Below are 20,029 nucleotides of genomic sequence, written 5' to 3'. Positions count from 1 at the left end.
TTATATTCAGAATTGTATTAAGTGACTGAAGGTGTGCAGCACGGCCACACCAGCTCTCCTGGGCTGTAACTTCACTGCCTAGAAATTCCTTTCAGAGAGATGTGCAGCTAAAAGGAAAAGTGCTGCATTTACATTCATTGCCTCTTCTTTTTTCCTAAAAGAAAAGAATGGGGTAAGTGATCTAATGCACAAGTTTTCTAGGACTTTAGGTGCGTGATTTGGAAACTTTACAGTCCAACTAAGGTGCTTCAGCCTTACAAATGTTGAGGGAGGTGATTATTTTCCTCTATTCTGCTCCTGTGAGACCCCACCTGGAGTCCTGCATCCAGTCCTCAGAACAGGAAGGACATGAACCTCACAAGAGAGACATGAAACTCCTGGAGAAAGTCCAGCAGAGAGCTACAAAGTTGATCAAGGGACTGGATCATCTCTTTTACAAGGACAGGCTGAGGGAACTGGGCCTGTTCAACCTCAGGAAGAGACAGCTGAGAGGGAATCTCATCAGTGTCTGTTAAGTATCCGAAGGGAGGGTGTCAAGAGGATGGACCCAGGCTCTACTCCATTGTGCCAAGCAATGGAATAAGGGGCTAAGGGCAGAAACTCATGTACGGGAAGTTCCACCTGAACATGAGGAAGAACTTCTTTACTGTGCAGGTGACCACACACTGTAACAGATTGCCTGGAGAGGTTGTGGAGTCTCCCTCACAGAAAATATTCAAGAACCATCTGGGCACAATCCTGTGTCATGTGCTCTGGGATGATGTGCTTGAGCCAGGAGGTTGGACCAGATGACCCACTGTGGTTCCTTCCAACCTGACCCATTCTGTCATTCTGTGACCTGCTGGAGTGGCTGCAGAGGAGGGACACCAAGATGATTATCAGGATGGAACACCTTTCCTGCGAGGAAAGCCTGAGAGAGCTGGGGTCGTTCAGCCTGGAGAAGGCTCCAAGGAGACCTTATAGTTTTTCATTACGAGGGTAGGGAGGCACTGGAACAAGTTACCCACAAAAGCTGTGGATGCCCCATTCCTGCACGTATTCATGTTGAAAGGAGCTCTGAGCAGCCTGGTCTAGTGGAAGGTGTCCCTGCCTAGGGCTGGGGTTGGAATAGGATGAGATTTGGGGTCCCTTCCATCCCGAGCCCTCAGTGCGGGGGCGGGGCCAGCCCGGCCGGCCCCGCCCCCTCCGCTCCCACCCGCCCGTCACGTGCGTTAGCGACAGGCGGCGGCGGCGCCCATTGGCGGAGGCGCGGGGGGCGTGGCCGGCGGCCGGTCCGTCAGCGGCGCCGCGGCCGTGACAACAAAGGGCTCTGGAGGCGCCGGGGACGCGGAGCGGGCGGGTCGCGGTCCGGTGAGTTCGCTGTGGGGGCACCGGGCACCGCCGCTGACCCGGCTGTGAGGGTGTCCTGCGCTCCGAGCGCTGAAAACCAACAGCGGTGGCGGAGCTCCCGTCTCCCCGTGCGTCCGTTCCGGCTTTTCGCCGCCGGGGAGGCGCCGGAGCCGGGAGGTGTTTGGCTTTTTCCCGGCTGTGGAGCGGCGGCAGTGCCGTCCGTGCTCCCCGCCCAGCCCCGGAGCTCGGCCGGGAAGGTGCGCAGCTGCTGCGGGCGCTGCCGGGTCACCCCTGGCGCCGCTCGGAGCGGCTTTTGGGAGCCTCCTGGTGGTGGTGGAGGAGCTGTGAGGTGGGGCACGGGGGGATCAGGGATCGGCTCGCTCTGACAGAGAACTGCACAGTGACTGGGGGGTGTCTTTTTTGGGTTTTGTTCGATTTTTGCTTATCACGTACCCCATCTCCTTTACTAGGTTAGAAAAAAAAAAAGGGAGGCGAGAAAAATACGTCTTTTTAATGCAGCGACGCTGTATTGTTGACATTCATTCGATGTGTTATCTGTAACAGCCTCTTAATCATTGCTACAGCTGACTCAGTTCTTCCCAACCTTGTGTTTTCCTGCAGCTGATAGTTCCTGTCTAAGAACTTGAAAATCTCTCTCTTGGTCTCTGTCCTGTTTTCCTCTTCGGACGGTGGCCCTGGATATCAGTGTAACTTCTTGGTCGCCGTCTGACTTGCACAATAGGACAAGAGCATGGCCTTTTTAAAGGCATTTGTCCAAAAGGATGTCAAAACATCAACCAGTCTCTCAATGATTCAGATGTTTTTTTGGATCCTCCTTGGGGTGGGGGGAGGGGAAATGGGGCAAACTGCTTTTGATCTAAAGAAAGACAGTTGTGGGTCAAAAGCTGAGGTTTATTTAGCTTGTGTTCTCAGGAACAGTGATCTCTCCTTTGCTTTTTAGAATCTAATTATTTGATGTTGCTGTCATGCCTGGAGACTTAATATAGGAGTGTGAGCTCTCATCTTTCTCCACTCTGCAGAGAACAACAAAAGGACAGCCTCTGCCTGAAGGTGCCTTTAGGCTTGATCTAGGAAGGAGGCAACACACGCGTGTGGGAGTACAGGGAAAGCCAGTGCTGATCAGCAGCTATGCGATGGTTTCCTAGTTAGCCTTAAGAAAAAAAACAGACTCTTTTCTTCGTAGGCCTTGTGCCAGCAGAGGGTTAGGGAAAGAAGTGGAAGGTAGCTGGAAAGCTACAGAGTTCAAGCTTTCACTCAGAGTTCATTTCCTTATCCGTGGTAAGCTCTGCCTATAACTGAAGCACTCAAACCTTCTCAAGGAGGTACTTAGGAACACTGTGGGCATTTGGCATTTCCTTAGGTAACCCATCCAGGGCTTAGCAGCCTTAATGGTTAAAAGTGTTTCCTGCCGGTAACCACTGAAAGCTGAACTTTACTGAAGTTTAAAGTCACTTCTGCTTGCTCTGAGTATAGAAGGCGACAATAAATGTTTGCCTCTTTCTTCACATAATTTACTACTGTTGTAATCTCTTCCTTCCCTCTCTTAAGTCTTTCCATTTTTTAAATCTTATCATTTTTCTTTGGACTTCTGATCATTTTTATAGCTCTCTTAAAGAGAGCCCTGACGTTTCATTTTCAAGTGTGGTCCTTAAAAATAGACTTTTTTCACAACTGCAGCTGAGCCAGTTGTTTCTGTTCTTGTTTTTTCCTGTAGTTGATAGTTTCTGTTGAGGAGCTAGTGTGCATAACTTCTTGAGTGTTGCTGTACCTTTTCCTATTGCTTCTGAAGACTACTTTAAATTCTGCTCCTATTCTTTTGTGCTATTTGAATAAGGAGGAAGCTGTATAAATGTGTACAGAAGCAGTACTGTATGGAGCAGGTGCTTGTCCTTGCATCGAACGAATAGGTAATGGGGTCTGGTGTCCTGGGATAAGATGACATAGGAGGCCCAAGTGACCCTTTAGTGTGGCCTGAAAGTTCTAGAGTGACACAGGTTATACTGGCCATAAATAATAATCTTAATGGGTTGTATCTTCTTTTAATGGTTGGGTTTGTCTAGTGTAGTGTGTTTTCTTTCTCTTTCTGAATGCAGGCACTCATACCCTCTTTCATGCATATATTCTTCTTTGTTTAATTATCAAACAGGTATTTAATCTGTAATGATTCTGACATGCTGTGATGATTCAAATATTACTATGGTAATATTAACTTGTAGTTAAATCAGTGGATAGTCATTATCTTTTTATTTACTTTAATGTCTTCTCCTTATTGGCTCATGTATAAATATCAAAGGCTGTAAGCATGATGATCTGAGGTGTTTGAACATTGAGCTTCTTGATACTAATGGGATTTTTCATCTTAATTGCCAGATGCAGAGTTCAGGCTTATGGTGACCAATTACATGTAGATTTAGGGAAATGTATTGAGAAATAAACATTGGGTTTAGTTAGCATACATGGTACTTTTCCATGCTCGTTAGACTTACCATACATGACTAGTTGGGTGGTTGCTGTGAAAATGATCCCACTGGTAACTGTGTGGTGCACTTTGAACCTGAAGACAGGATGTGCCTTCCTACTTTGTTAACTTGTAGGCAGTGGCCCTGAACTGAGTGTGATGGGAGAGAGAAGAAACACTGCCTTGAGCTTCCCCAGGAGCCCTCACAGGGGCTCCTCTCTGCCAACAAAGGAGATGAGTTGTCTGGAGCAAAAAATATGCACTTGCCCTTCACATCCCTCTCTGGCCAGGAGGAAGACAGGCAGGGAGCTGGGGGAGCACCTTGGTGAGCAGAGACTCAAGGCTCCTGTACAAGAGTCCTCCCTTCCCTTAGGAGAAGATGGGACTGACAACTGAACAGACCTTTCCATGGAGAGGAAGACTGAGGGAAAGGCAATCAGCTCCTAGGGATTATTGTTGGTTTCTGGGTTTTTGTTTGTTTGTGTTTTGGTTTTTTTTGTGGGAGGGGATTGTGAATACCGGTGAACCTGCCTCTCCTCTTAGAGGAAAATGTTCACTGGTACCTCCGACTACACTAGCCAGAGGGCTTTTAACTTGTTTCCTAGGGTTGTTATCTGTTGCTTTGTCATTAAGACCCTTGTCATCATTTTTTGCAGGTTCACATAAACTGTTTACAAGTCATGCCTCTGCATGTCCCGTACCTAAGCTGATAAAGCATCTATGCACTTTAATCTCAAGTCTATGCCACTCTGCTAGTACAGTGTTAGCTGTGCCTTGAACCTTGGATATAAAGACCTACCAGCCAAAGTCTTGTCCTGCCTTAGTAATGTTTCAGAGGTTAAATAACATGCTCATGGGAGAGATTGATAGCTTGTCCAGCCAAGAGCCAGAGTTCAGTGAGAAAGAAGACGACGAGTGGATTCTGGTTGACTTTATAGGTAAGATGTCTGTCAGACATGAGCTCTGCCTTTGTCATGCTCTGGCTTTTGTTTGTCTTGCTTCCAAGTGAACAAACCAGTAGCTTGGAGAACTTTTATCTAAGTAAAACCAGCGTGGGATTAGAGTGTAAGGTGTCTTCCAAACAAATGTACTCAAATATGTTGTGTACACTGGTGAGAAGAATGATGTCAGGTTTATAAGCCTGACACAGGTTCAGCAGAACCACCTGTACAGATAAAGTATATTTGACTTATTATGCAATTATATAGCTTTACTGATAACAGTTGCTTCATGTGTCTAACATAGCTTGCCTTTTTTCCTCTCCTGCTTTTAAAAAGTAAAAACTTGTATATGTGCTAATAAGAGGTTTATTTCTCTTTCTTTGTTGTTTTTTTTTTTTCTTTCCATATTCCATTTTTGGCCACGTGCAACCTTGTTTTCGACCTCCTGTGATCACCAACATCCATGGGATCGTCTCCACTGACTAATGGTCACCTACAGCAGACACTTGCACTAATTGTTCTGTGGAGGAAGCAGACATTGTTGAAGAATCAACCACGGACGGCTCGCCTGTCTTCTCTTGTTTATCGTCTCCCTTGGAACACTTGCCGGAGGCCAGCGAGTCTTGCTTCATCCAGTTTGAGTCATGTCCTATGGAGGAGAGCTGGTTTATTACCCCTCCCCCATGTTTTACTGCAGGTGGATTGACCACTATCAAAGTGGAAACCAGTCCGATGGAGAACCTCCTAATAGAGCATCCCAGCATGTCTGTGTATGCTGTCCATAATGCCTGTCACAGCCTTAATGAGACTGGATGTGGAAATGAGGAGTTTCACAGCCCAGGTAGTCCCAGGTATGTGTGAATTCTCTTGTCAAGCAGCTCTGTTCCTGAATATATCTGGTTTCTACTTGATCAGCTTAGACACTTAATACTGAATTTTCCAGCGTTTTTCAGAGCAGGTGAATAAAGCATGAATACTACACAAGGTGGTCAGGGCTGCCTGCCTGCTTAGAAAAATGTTAATGCAAGATGACTGTGTCGGGAAACAGCTGGGTATGCTATTTTGATACTTCAATGAATATTTATGGAGCCTAGTTACTGCCTTGCAGAGTATGTTCCAGTCGTGTTGAAACTGCTGGCAGTTCACTGGATATCCAGTAATGTTCATATGAAAGCACTTTGCCCACTTCACTATGTGTTCCTTTCATAGCTGCTCGTTAGTGTCACCTTGTGAGATGAAATTTAGGGGCTTGGGTTTTGGGTGGTTTGGTTTTTTTTTTTCTCCAGTGTTCTTTGTTCCTCAACATAGTGATAGATAAGGATAGGATGAAATTTTTCCACAATCAGTTTGTGAAACAAAAGCAACTTGAAATCTTTCACAAAACTTGTAAAAATTTGTGCTGCAAACTTCTCCTTTTAGCAAAGTAAGAAAATTGTGCTTTTTGGTTTTGGATCCTAAAAATCTGACCATGTGGGGTTATTGCAGAGGCATGTTTGCCATGCACTGCTTTTTTGGTGTTTGCGTGCACAGCTACACAAGTATAGTATACATGGACGTGTACAAATAGTGTTTCCTTGTCATTATGACCCCACACGTGCCCCCGCATTCATTGATTTTAAAATAACTGGGTGTTTTGTGAATCCCAGTTAATAACAAAGACTGACTTTTCATCCCAGCTTATTTTTGCTTATGTCTAGAAGAAATAATAAAGAAGAGAACAAAATAAACAGAGAAAAATAGAGAAAAAATCATAGTATTCTAAACTTTGATATACAGGAAGAAATGAGTGTAGGGGTGGAGTTGCTGCAGGTAGATGCCTATTGACTTCTCTGATCAGCTCCTTGGTGTATTTTAAGTTCTTAGTTCAAAGAAACAGATGACTTTGAGATGATGTGCTGCTGTATAATGTTGAAGTATAGTGCTGATACTACTGGTCTTGGGGTGGAGGATTTATGTTATTGGGGAGGGCAGTTTATGATGTTAAGTATCAGGGGTCTAACTTAAACAGGGAGAAACTATGAATACACAGCACCTTTAAAGTGAGGGTCTGAAGTAATCTGCAGAAGAACTGGAGGCTGCAAGTCATGCCCTGGACAGTAAACCAGTTTATCTAAAATAATAATTTGCAGTGTAACACTCAAAGTTGGATACTGACTTTTCAGTGACTTGAACTAGGGATAATGGTAGTAATTCTTTTGGAGAACAATCCTGTCTCATACTATACAGTACAGTTAAGCTGCTTTATTGTGGGGGGAAGCTAAAGGTATGATGATCTTCAGCTGGCATGTAATTAAGTTTCTTCACACTTAATTCTGTGCTGTTGCTTTGTCAGAAGATCTAGGCTCTTATATGGGTTACTTTGGGTGGCAGAACTGGGACGAGACAAGTCTAAAGCTGAGGTAGACTGCAGAAACTGGGAACATTGATTACACTGATATTGCAGTAAGTTTCAAAAGCTGTTTTGAAGTCTCTAGTGGTTTAATGGTTGGCCATTTAACATTGTAGGGCCAAGAAAAGCTGCTTAAGGCACACTGGCACAGTAAGTACTCCTGTTTTGGGACAGTGCTTTTTGTTTGATCAGGCTGCTAGCAATACTGCTTCCTCTAGAGCCTTGTCTGCCAAAGCAATACTGGTTTTAGGACTAACCTTTATGCCAAATGATGTTACTTGATCAAGCCTAACTACATCTGCTTTAACAAGCCAAAATGCTAAATGCAGAAAAATTACTGGAATATTAATTGGGGTGGGGTCTGAAGCCTTTAATGTTTCTTGTGAGGTCTGTCTCTGCAGTGCAATTAGCACAACACTTCTGCTTTCTAGCAAAATAGATGGTGGGAGTGCAGCAGTGAATGTATATAGTGATGGTCTGGCTTAAGACACAGCCCCTCTAAAACTCTCTTTTGACAATATAAATGGAGACTTGTCAGCCCTGTTCTCTCAGCGTACAGGGCTTGCTAGCGCCAGGCTACCAAATGCAACTAAGGTACCAAAATGCTGCATTTTGGAAGAGTATGTGACCTTTTAGACAATTCAAGCCACCTGTGCTATCCCAGTTTCACTTTATGTTGACAAATAGAAGAGTGTTGGTTTGCAAACCAGTGCTGGAAGGGTATTTGATAAGCTTAAGTATCTTCCACCTGCAACTTTAAACCAGTTTTTCTCCTTTTGTGGAGGAAATCTATTTTCCCATTTTAAATTCCTTTCAAAGCAAAAGGATGTTGTAAAAACTTCTCCCTGTTTGTCAGATTAGTCATATTTTTCCATACCAAAACCACAACAGTTTGTATTAGCAGTTGCTGCCCTTTGCTAGCTAAGAGTTTGCTTAGGAAATATGGGTTGCAAAAACTGTGGTGTGGCTTCCTGGCTCCTTACAGCTTTCCCTAGAATGGCTTCGCCTGAAGTTCCACCTCCAGCACTGTTGATTGTGCTAAGGGATCGCCCCATATAGAAAATAGTAGCCCCATATTTGCAGGTACCCTCATGTGTATTAAACTGGTGTAATCTGCATAGAACATGTTCACAATGCGCTGGGAATTGATTGGTGCTGTGGTGTTCACGTATTTCTTTCTTGATATTTTAAGTGCTAGGTTTAGGACAATATCCAGTGAATAAATGGGAAAATCAGCATGTCATACATGGCTGTTCTGCTGTCTCTAGTCTTCAGTCAGTCATGTCTAGCTACCCAGGGATCTAAAAGCAAGATTAGGATATTTAAAATACAAAAAAAGATAGAAGGCAGGGAGTATTCCCTTGCTGACGAGGAGTATTTCCCTCCAGTGTGGAGTGGTGGGAGGCAGAAGAGCTCACTTCTGTGTCAGCCCCCCAAGAGTAAGGCTGCAAAGGACATGGCAGGCGAGATTTATGTCTACAGAGACTGTGTACAATAAATGCAATTTAAGCTCTTCCAGAAGAGCCATGCTAGTGCTGGAAAACAGACTTCCCAAGAGACCTCTTGCTCATGGCTGAGCAAGTTCCTGGTCTTGCAGACATCTTTCCTGGGCACTATTGGCCAGGTGACAGCTGGTTGTTGGGTCCTGGGTAGGAAGAGAGAAGGCAAGCAACTCTGGTGCCACGAGTATTGCACCAGCTGTAGCACTCCGATTTGGGTTTTGCTTTGCTAAAATGGCCAGGCTATTTTTAACTTTACTTTGGAAGTTTCAGGAAGTGCCAGTGATTGTTCTGTCAAGTAGGGAAGTCCTTTTTCAATATGTCAGTCCCTGCTTGCATAGGCTGCTGGTTTGTTTTTCACTATTGCATGATGAAGGAAGGGTTTGCCAAAACTGCTGACTCTCTGCTCGTGAAATTTAGAGGGCTGGTTGAGGAACAATCCTTCTAAGTTACTTCCTGTGTGTGTCACAACTGATCTGTCTTTCCCATTCCTCTGCATGAACACTGTTTGGATTTACTTGTGTGGCTGGCAGTTGAAATGCACTTTCATTAGTGTGCTTCTGTTTTCAGGCTGAACCGCCTATGTTCAAGATGATTTAAAACCAAACTTTGCCTGATGGATAACTCTAAGTCTTCTAAAGCTGGAGCAGTGTGACACACATTGCCTTGTATTTCTGATATGCATTACATCTTGGGCTTAGGGAGTTGGGGTGGGGAAGGAGGAGCACAATAGTGTAAGATGCTGGAAGTCCAAAGGCTGTTGTGGAGCCCTCACACAAAAAGTGAGTTGGCAGCACTACGCATTACTTACCAGTGTGGTAGGTGGCTTGACCTCACCTCAGCCCAAATCTGTGTTCAATAGAATAAGGGTGCCCTTTTGAAATGCAGGGTGTTGATCTCCGTGTTCTAGCCTTTATTTTACTTGTCATTCCAGTGCACCTCCCTAATGGCTGATATCTGTTGTTACATTTCTAGACTGGAGGCCCGAAATGAAACAGGACAGCGTGTTCACTGCTATGTCACAGCTCTTGCTACTCGTTCAACTTTTCTGGAAAAAAACAAGAGCTTTCGTCCTACCCACTGGATAAAAGAACATAATGAAAGACACTGTCTCAACAGAAACAGTCTCCGTCGCCAAAACCTTACCAGGGATTGCCACTCTCGGCAAATCAAGCACAACGGACTGTTTGTTCACCAGCCTTGCCAGCGTCAGTTCAATTACTGATGGTTCTTGTGGTTTTAATCTATGGTCTAATTGTTTTTTAGGTTGCTCTGTTTTCATGTGTAGGTAAGTGTGGTCAATCCGAAGCTGATTGTCAACCCTCAAACACAATCGTAACTAGCGTTGCATTCTTTTGAAAAGACACATAAATCTCCAAACATCTTGCAGCGAGTTCTGAATGTTGATGTTAAATATCAGTGTCTTGGAAGCCTATCAGTACGATAGTTTGTGTGCTGTTTTATAAACTATGATGTATAGATGGGTTCTTAGTTAGTATTTTAAAGAAACTTAACTGAGATGGAAATCAGTTACATTTTGCATTAATCAAAATGGAGTTAGAAAAATTGAGGTTAGCTGTATGCTTTAATGACCAGTACTTGACAGCTTGTGTATCTGTCTGTATTCAGCATATATGATTACTTTCTAACAAGGAAATTCTATAGCTGCCAGTGGATATTACATAGCTGTGCTGAGCTGTTGCAAGAAGGACATCTCATCTAAATTGCCTAGTACCTATTTGTGTTTGTGAGTCTGTGTAGGTGTGTTGGGTACTTGATATGGATATTGGAAGAGGGTTAAATGTCCCTCCAATATTGTTGCAGTATGATATGGCACTGGTGTTACAGATGTAGTACCTCACAGTGGAATGGAAAGAAAAGTGGACCTATGGGTAAAGTGCAGATGCACAACACACAGAGAACTGAACTGGGTTTTACTTGGTACAGTTTGAGTTCTTACTCCTTTCTCTAACTCTTTCTGTCTTTGATACATGTATTTCCCCTACCTTATCTCATTTAATCTCTAATCTAGTTAAAGAAAAAAGATGGGGGCTTGACTGTTATTTTAGTCCCATCAGTAGCTGACTGCTGATGGACAGCTATTTCTGAGCTACAAGTTGCTGTTAGATTGTCTTGATATTTACAGATTGAGAGTAGCCCAAAAATAGCTAGAAGGAGGTGCTTATTAGAAGTTCTCCTAATTTTCTCTCTTTCTCTCTATGAAGTCCAAGTTAATGGGGACTGGAAATGAAGGGCAGTGTGAGGCAGGGAGAAGTACATGCTGGAGAACAGTCATACAGAACTAAACACAGCGATAACAGGGTGTGTAAAAATTGGTCAGCAGTGGTGGTTCGCTTTGCCCATTGGAGGCAGGACTGGGGCCAACAAGAAAGAAAAGCCGTTCAAAACTAACAAGTAGTTTTCTTAAGAACACTGTGCAAGATGTTTTGGAAGTTGGCAGGCACTGCCAGCTACAACTACAGGTGAATTAAAGTTCACCTGTAAACAAAAGCTGTGTTATACAGCAGCCATACAGCATGCTGAACCCTGATAGATAAGTCTGGGAAGTGGATTAAATAGGGTGTGAAGGTGAGGAAGCAGAAATCTGCACTGAAAGAAAGGTGGAACGATAAGTAAGTTTATCCTCCTTTCTGTCAGTGCTTCATGTGATTTACTGTGTTTTCCCTTGTGTTTAGTGCCTAGGGCATTAAAGTGTTAACATTACACTCAACTGTGTCTTCCAGTAGTCCTTATACAGAAGTTGGTATAAGGAGTGATGTGGGGAGTCTTTGAAATCAGGCAAGGTCCATAATGTGAATTATTCCAGACCTATGAAGTATTTTAAATTCAGCCAAATGCTTCGATTTCACTGAAGCAAAACCCAAGCAATTCAGATTGACCTTGATGTAGTGGTACTGTTACACATTCTGCAGCTGGAATCGTAGTGGAACCTACTTGGCATACAGGAGACAGCATTTATAACCTCTCTTTCACTGCAGATGTGCTGCTTCACTGAAACTAGTTAGGATTCTTGCAAAGGGATGTTGAAAAATAGTTAAATGTATAAAAGCAAGAGGTGCTTTCCTGGACACACTAGTCTTTTTTTTTTTTTTTTTTTTTTTTTTTTTTTTTTTTTTTTTTTTTTTTTTTTTTTTTTTTTGACACATTGAATTCACATGGACACTGAAAGAAAATAAAATTAGTCGCATCATGAATTTCCAAAGCAGAGATTTTGTTACTGTTCTTTTCAGCAGTATGTGCCCATGTCCATACAACAATTCTCTTGTGGTCCAAATACTCTGATTTATCTGCAGATAGCTGTAGTTTCACCAGTCTCTAACCTATTCACAAGTACTCTTACTTGCCTCAGATAATCTACCTTTATCACTCCAACTTTTTGTCTGGCTTAAACTTTTGTCTCCTCACTGCCAACTTTCTAGCTCAGGAAAATTCTTTCCTTTCCTGTATTACTTTTCTTTATATAAAAGTAAATGCTTTCCTTCAGCTTTAATTTTCTTAAAGTGAAATGAAGGAAGATGGAGTCTCCACCTCCCTGTGTTGGAAGGAGTAAGTGATCCCTTAGCTCTTAGCAGGGAGATGGAGTTGAGGGTGTAAGGCTCCCAGGCTTTACAATGAGAGCCTTGGTCTGTTCTTCTCGGTAGGCAAATAAATGCAACTTTAGACTGCTCCTAGAATTGGGAGATACTGATCTTTTTATACTACATTACTAGATGACTTTCTGGTGATGAAAACCTATATCTTTCAGGATATAAACTATTTTGTTGCACAAAGCTGTGCTTCTCAATTTGTAATATTGGAAACCATATTATTGTGTGAGATAATACTGCATCAATGGCTTTTTGTTAATTTGTTTTACATATTTATGTTGGTCTAGCCCTGTTTTGTGCCTGGAGCTATTGGGCAATTAGATTTGTTTTGGTTTTCTGTTTTAATAGTGAGCTGTGTGGCTTTTTATATGGTTTTTTAAGTTGTATTAAAGTGTGTTTTTTCTTGTAAAAGTGGAGGCCTTGCACTGTCTCGTTCTGATTGATATTCATGAATTTTGCTGAAATTGTATTTTCATACGTATTGGTCAATGGACAGATTTGCATTTTAAACTGTGCCTTCTACGCAGCAAACTTGAAGATTCAAAAGGGACATTTCAGTTAGGATTAATACTGTACATCAGTCTATGCATATATGGCAGCTTCTCTCCAGAGCCACTTCTCTATTTGTAGCAGTCCTTTTGATATGGAAGAATGTCTGGCTCTTATTTTTAATAGTTTAACACAAGCTGAAAACAGACAAAATACAGCACTTTGCCAAAAAGTAGCATTGCTTAACCAGTGTGTATTTACTAAAGTGATCTTCTGTATTTTGTTTTCATCGTGCGTTCTGTGCACCATGGGGAAACATGATCTTAACTCTCAATAAAAAATGGCCTATTAAAAATTGTCAGCCTGTTCTTTAATATTAGAGGTTGGTCAAAATCCAAATGCCTGAGCACCCCTCGCAGGTATCAGGCACAACTACTGAGTGTCTCAACACGTGCTCTAGTGCAGAAGTTCCTCTGGGAATGGGTTTGCATTGCTGATCAAGTGATAATGTGCATCCAAGCACGGTTACACATCTCTGCCGACTGATGTGTTTCCTGATCAGCATGTGGGAGCTCTGTAGGAGAACAGACCAGACATAAAAACACATGAAGCAGGCATGGGCTGGGTGGAAAGTTTCTCCTGCCGTGCACCACCATGAAAAAATCTCTGTGGAAAGCTGCTGGTACGGGTAACTTGTGAGGGATGTAGAGATCTTGTGGAAGTGTCCAGGGGTGGGACTAGGGAAGCCAAAGCAAACCCACCTAGCTGAACCTGGCAAAGGATATGGAGGACAACAGGTCTTGCAGCTGCAAAAGGAAGATCAGAGGAAGAGTGGGCCTGCTGCTAAGCAGGATGGGAATCCCCATGACAAAGGACATGGAGAAGGCTGAGGTACTTCATGTATTCTTTGCCTTGGTCTCAAGTGGTAAGACCGGCCTTTGGGACTGTAGGCCCCTGAAGCCAGTAGAAAATGCTACAGCAAGGAAGAATTACCCTTGGATGAGAAGGTAAGATCAAGGTAAGGCTGTGTTGTAGATTCCCCTATTCTTCTTGTCTGTCTTTAAGATAGGAAGGACACTTGTTTTCTTCCATCACTCAGGAATCGTGTCCGTTGCTATAACCTTTTAGAAAATTAAGAACAGCTTCACAATGACATCAACCAGCTCCTTCAGCAGTCATGGATGTGTGCCATAGATCTGTGTATGGCCCACCTCTTCAAGCATTTCTTACCTTGATCTCTGGGCAGGTACTGGAGCAAATAGTGCTGGAAACCAAACATGAACTATAAGATAATTAGTAGTAGTGAGAATAGAGTTAGGGAAGGGGAAGGCATGCCTGGCAACCTGACAGCCTTCACAGTTAGATGACTGGCTCAGTGGATGAGGGGAGAGCAGTGGATGTTGTTTATCTTGACTTTAGCAAGGCTTTTAACACTGTCTTTCATAATATCCTCCCAAACTGATGAGTTATGTACTGTAAAGTAGATGGTGAGCAGGTGTGTTGAGGGCTGGCTCAAAGTTGTGATCAGTGGTATGAAGCCTAGCTGAAGCTTTTTTTTCACTGGCGCTCCCTCTCAGTACAGGTTCTTACATATTAAAAACCTTCTTAAGGACCTGGCTCATGGGACAGAGTTGTTTATGCACTGAAGGGCTGCGCTGCCATTCAGAAGGATCTTAACAAACTGGAGAAATGGGCTCATAGGAGCCTTGTGCAGTTCAACAAGGGGAAATATGGAGTCTTCTACCTGGAGCAATAATAACCCCAGGCACCAAGTCAAATGGTTGAAAAGCATGTTTGCAGAAAAGCCCCTGAGGGTCCCAGTGAACACCAAGTTGAGCATGAGCCAGCAGTGCACCCTCGTGGCCTTGAAAACTCAGATTCCTGGGCTGCATCAGGCTGTGTGTTGCCATCAGGTGGAGGGAGGTGATCCTGCTGTTCCACCCTGAGCTGGTGAGACAAATCTGAAGGCCATGTCCAGTGCTGAGATCCCCAGTACAAGAGAGACATGGACATAATAGAGAGTATCCAGCAAGAGGCCAAGGAGATGATAATAGGATTGAAGAAGACTGAAATAAGGGGGAGAGGATGAGAGCTAGGGTTTAGGCTGGAAAAGTCTTAGGGGATCTTGTCAAGGTGTATAACCTGATGGGGTGTAAAAGACAACAGAGCCAGGCTCTACTGTAGTGGTGCCTGACAAATAGCAATGGATTCAAGTTGAAATACAGGAAATTCCATTTGAATGTAAGAAATAAGCTCAGTGATCTCCAAGTTGTTATTCGGGCTTTTTCTGAAACTGAATGTGAATAGGTTTTTTTCCTCTAATCATCAGGGATCCTTGATATCTGAGGCTTTCCAAAAATCATGGAGAGTGGCCTTGCAAGGACATCAGCCAGCTCTCTCAGCATGTTGGATACAGGCTTCTGCCTCCATGGATTTGTATGGGCTCAGTTGTTGTAGGCTGTTCCTAACTTGATCCTCACGCACCGAACAAACTGGGTGACAAAATGATCTATTTAACTGAGAGCAGTGAAAAGGAATTTGTACAACAAAGCACCCATCTTCCCAGAGTAAGCAATGAGTAAAATCTTTCCTTTTCAAACAGAGATTTTGTCCTGTACATTTATCAAAATCCCAAGGCTGTGCTAAGAGCTGTACAGTATTCTGCAGAAGAAAGTTTGATCAATTATGCTTGTTTAACTGTATCCATGCAGATAACCTAACACAACTAAGTTTATACTGTTCCTCTTGAGGGTGCTTAGTTCAGACCTAATGCAGCTTTTTAAATTTAGCTTGGACACTCTCCAACACACCGTGAACTAGTGATTTTCAAAACTTCTCTGTGCCAAGACAAAAATGTTCGTATAAAGGGTCATATCAATGTAACTCTATTGACTTAAGTTCTCACTTCACATTCTAGCTTTCCTGTTTATATCAATTCTTGCATGCCTTTGATGAAGATAAAACAGTAATTATGGTTCTCTCTGACATTTAACACTTAAGAAGCAACTCTTCCTCCTCATCAAGTTGTTCAGTATCTGCTTTCTTTGTCTCATTGACTTCTGGTGCATGTTTATAACCATAAAATGTTGTGACTTCTTTTATTGCATGATACTTGCAAGGGAGGTTCAGGCTTTTTGACACATGTAGAAATGATTCATCAAAAGAATATGCTGGTGCTGCTGTTCCCATAGTGGCTGTTGTTGTGGCACTGTTGTTCCCAGAACGTGGTCATAATATATCAGTCTTAGAGTAAATGAAACTGAACTAAGACTTAACAGGATGTGTATGACATTTTTTTTTTCTCAGCTAGCCTTTTTCTTTATGAAAATACTGTCCTGGAATTACTGCTGTATAATATATATAATACTTCAAAAGCTCATCTCTTGACTGGTTCAAAAGTTTTGTGGACAGAATGATATTTGAACACTCAAATACCTTAATGAGGCAGATAACTGTACTATAACTTCATAAGCAAGATAAACAAAATGAAAAATAGCAAAACACAAAAAAACAAACAAAAAACCAACCAATCAAAAAAACCAAAACAAACAGGAATAAAAAAACACCAGGAAAAAACCAAAACAAAACAAACAAAAAACCCACAACCAACCAAACAACAACAACAACAAACAAAACAAAACAAAACAAACAAACAAAACAAAACAAAAAAAAAACCAACCAAAAAAAACCAAACAAGCCAAAACAGATAAGAGTAACAAAACTAGGCTAGTGGCCAGAGGCAGGCTTCAGATCTCAACTTGCAGACATGGTCTGTGCCATAAATCTATATTTCTCCTGTATAGACTTCAAATTGTTGTGTCCAAGCAAGATGACCTAGTTAGACAGCATAATAAAAAATATCACTTTGTCCAGAAATAAGTCTGAGTGCTAAAAGAATTGCAGATTCCCTGAAATAGGGTTCTGTAGAGAATTTGTAGCAGCAGAGAGAGGTGGGAAAGAGAAGGGAGGCCTCAGGCTTTGGGGGTTTGTGGGTATTGGCCAACAGCTGTCAATTTTTGCAAGGTGAATAAAGAAGATGAGATTAAGATGGGGGGACTGATATGGGCAGAGGTATCCCCTTGTCTGCTCCTAACAGTGAATTTCAGCTCTAGTTCTTCTGTCTGTGGTGTGAGTCTGAGGAATGATTCATGGGCTAAGGCAAATGGTATGAGGTTTGATAAGGTGAAAAGCTGGTCCTTCTCTTGAGTCACAACAACTCCATGCAGCGCTACAGGCTGGAGGAAGAGTGGCTGGAAAGCTGCCAGGAGGAAAAGGACCTGGGGGTGCTGGTTGACATGGCTGGATGGTCAACATCTTCATTAATGACCTGGATGCAGGACTCAAAGGGATACTAAGTAAGTTTGCAAATGCCACTAAATCTGGAGAAGCTGTTGACTCCCTTGAGGGCAGAGAGGCCCTGCAGAGACCTTGACAAAATAGAGATGGGCAATCACCAACCCTATGGAGTTTAGCAAGGGCAAGTGCTGTACAATTCTGTACCTGGGAAGGGACAACCTGGCATGTACCTACAGATAGTGGAATGAGATGCTGGAGAGCTGTGCTGGGGAAAGGGACCTGGAGGTCCTGATTGATGGCAAGTTGCATATGAGTCAGCAGTGCCCAGGCAGCCAGGAGGGCTAACCGTGTCCTTAGATGAATTAAGCACAGCATCACCAGCCAGTCAAAGGAGGTGACTGTCCTGCTCTGCTCTGCTCTGCTCTGCACTGGTGTGGCCTTACCTTGAATACTGTGTACAGTTTTGGGCACCACAATATAAAATAGACATTAAGCTATTAGAGAGCATCCAAAGGAGGGCCACAGGGATGGTGAAGGGTCTGGAGGGAAAGCCATATGAGGAGCAGCTGAAGCCACTTGATTTGTTCAGCCTGGAGAACAGGAGACTGAGAGGAGACCTGTTTGTGATTTTCAACATCCTCACGAGGAGAAGCAGAGGGACGAGTACCAATCTCTTCACTCTTGTGACCAGTGATAGGATTTGAGTAAATGGCATGAAGCTGAGTCAGGGGAGGTTTAGGTCAGATATCATAAAAATGTTTTCCACTAGAGGATGGCTGAGCACTGGAACAGGCTCTCCAGGGCAGTGGTTCCAGCACCAAGTCTGATAGCATTCAAGAAACTTCTGGACAACACTCTCAGGCACATGGTGTGACTCTCGGGGTGTTCTGTGCAGCACCAGGAGTTGGACTCGATCATCCCAACAGACTGAAAAAAAAAAAAAAACAAACCACAAAATAAATCAATCTTGTCAGGTCTTAAAAATATTACTTAATGCATATTAAACTGGATCATGTCTTGCTTGAAAACAGATCACAATGGAGCTGTGTGCAAATGTTGTAATTAAATACTGCTCATTCTCTTGGGAACAACAAAGCTCCCAAGAATACTGCTCTGGGAGAAAAGAAGTACTGAGCACACTCAGTAAGTGGATTGATCCGCATGGCTTCAGATTTGTGCTTTATAGATCCTTGGTCGATCCAAGCTCCTTGAAATAGATCCATAAAAGGATAACCAGGGAAACCGACATCAGCTAACTTGTAAGGAAGGCCTTTACACCTTCTCTGGAATATATCTAGAAGTGATAATTAGGGGGAAAAAAACCCAACCAAACCACTAGACTAATCCAGAAGGACTTGCCAGATCCCAGCACAAATACTGTTCAGTAGTTGCAGTGTACTTCCAGAGGCTTAAAAAAAAAAAAAATCTTCTCTCTTTTACGCTTATACCCACTAAAGAGGCATCCATCCTCTTCTCTTACCTTTTAAAATGGCAAAGTTACACGAAAATAAGACCTGGTTATTGTGTTTAATTACTATAATATGTATCTGGAGGTGAAAACTATGTTTACTCTTTAATAGTGTTACACTTGGGAAAAGAAAAAGTGGAAGTGAAAAAAAGATGATGAAAATGTGGATTTACCTGAAGGCAGCTGCGGCTTCTCTTCGCGCTGTTTTGCAGCACGTGTGCTCTGCACTGCGAGAAGGTACCAGTTCTTCCTCACCAGCAAAATGGCTGCAGGAGCCCTACCCTGGGTGTTTTAAAGAAAAATGGGTGCTTGAAGCATTGCTAAGCATATGGTGCTGTGGGGTTTGGTTGCTTTTGGGGTAGTATGGATTTTTTTTTTCTTGTTTAGGATATTTGTTACAAAAACTCCATGCAACTCGTGAGTGATGTTAGCAGTGACTGAAAGGCATACCTGGCACTGAGGGTAAGTTCCAGCATTGGAAGGGGAGAAGGGCATTGCAGGGAGGGTGCTCCTGCAGTGGGTACTGCAGACTTGGGGCTAGGTGGGACCCCAAGGTGCAGTGGTGGGCCTGGCTGGCAGCTGTGGAAAGCTGCTGGGCGGGGGATAGAGTTTGTCCATAGGAGACCATGGAAGCTGTGTTCAGGGGAGGCCTGTGTTCTGCCAGGATGAATTTCACTGTGGTGAAACACAGTGCAAAAATAGGAAGGGGAGAGAAGGGACCCTGGGAAAATGTTTTGGACAAGAAGGTCCAGGGCCATGGGGGCAGAACCCAGGCCCCTGGGAGCAGAGTGGGGTGAAGGCTACCCTTCAAAGAGTCACAGAATTATAGAATCAATCAGGTTGGAAAAGAGATCTGAGATAATTGAGTCCAACCTCTGACTGAACACCACCATGTCAGCTAGACCGTGCCACTAAGTGCCACATCCAGTCTTTCCTCAAACACCTCTGTTGGACAGTGACTCCACCCTGGGCAGCCCATTCCAGTGTATAATTACCCCTTCTGTGAAGAAATTTTTCCTAATGTCCAACCAGAACCTCCCCTTGTGCAGCTTAAGACCGTGTCCTCTTGTCCTGTTGCCAGTTGGGTGGGAGAAGAGCCCGACCCCCACTTGGCTACACCCTCCTCTCAGGGAGTTGAGGAAAGTGACGAGGCCACCCCTGAGCCTGCTCTTCAGGGCACCCGCGTGCGGTGGGATGTGACAGCCGGCGGGTGTCGGGGTGCGGGTTCCCCAGCAGCGGAGGGGGGCAGCAGGCCGGTGCGGGCTGACAGTAGCCCGGCGGGGCTGTTTGCGGGGCAGGAGGGCGGTGTGCGGGGCAGGAGGGCGGTGCCGGCTGACAGCCGCCCGGCGGGGCGGTGTGCGGGACAGCAGGCCGGTGCCGGTGCGGGCTGACAGCCTCCCGGCGGGGCGGTGTGCGGGACAGCAGGCCGGTGCCGGTGCGGGCTGACAGCCTCCCGGCGGGGCGGTGTGCGGGACAGCAGGCCGGTGCCGGTGCGGGCTGACAGCCTCCCGGCGGGGCGGTGTGCGGGACA

General features: G+C 44.0%; 1 protein-coding gene across 4 annotated transcripts; it reads left to right on the top strand.

Moving 5' to 3' along the window:
• The first annotated feature begins 1,249 nt into the window (after positions 1–1,249).
• TP53INP1 (tumor protein p53 inducible nuclear protein 1) lies at positions 1,250–10,669 on the top strand. 4 transcript variants are annotated; one of them, XM_027889293.1, is made up of 5 exons: positions 1,250–1,350; positions 4,465–4,746; positions 5,252–5,600; positions 7,255–7,288; positions 9,613–9,688. In XM_027889293.1, the coding sequence occupies exons 2-5, from the start codon at positions 4,635–4,637 to the stop codon at positions 9,628–9,630; spliced, it is 513 nt and encodes a 170-aa protein (XP_027745094.1). In that variant the 5' UTR covers positions 1,250–1,350; positions 4,465–4,634; the 3' UTR covers positions 9,631–9,688. The 4 variants fall into 4 exon arrangements, with proteins under 4 accessions (XP_027745094.1, XP_027745093.1, XP_027745091.1 ...); XM_027889292.1 differs by having other exon boundaries at positions 5,249–5,600; XM_027889290.1 differs by lacking the exon at positions 7,255–7,288 and having other exon boundaries at positions 9,613–10,669.
• Positions 10,670–20,029: the final 9,360 nt, after the last annotated feature.

Source organism: Empidonax traillii, unplaced genomic scaffold (assembly GCF_003031625.1).
Source record: "Empidonax traillii isolate 1590-97213 ecotype Southwest subspecies unplaced genomic scaffold, ASM303162v1 scaffold257:size1394852, whole genome shotgun sequence".
NCBI classification, from domain to species: domain Eukaryota; kingdom Metazoa; phylum Chordata; class Aves; order Passeriformes; family Tyrannidae; genus Empidonax; species Empidonax traillii.
The sequence above is the reverse complement of the archived record's forward strand: the minus strand, read 5'-3'. Positions and strand labels throughout refer to the sequence as shown.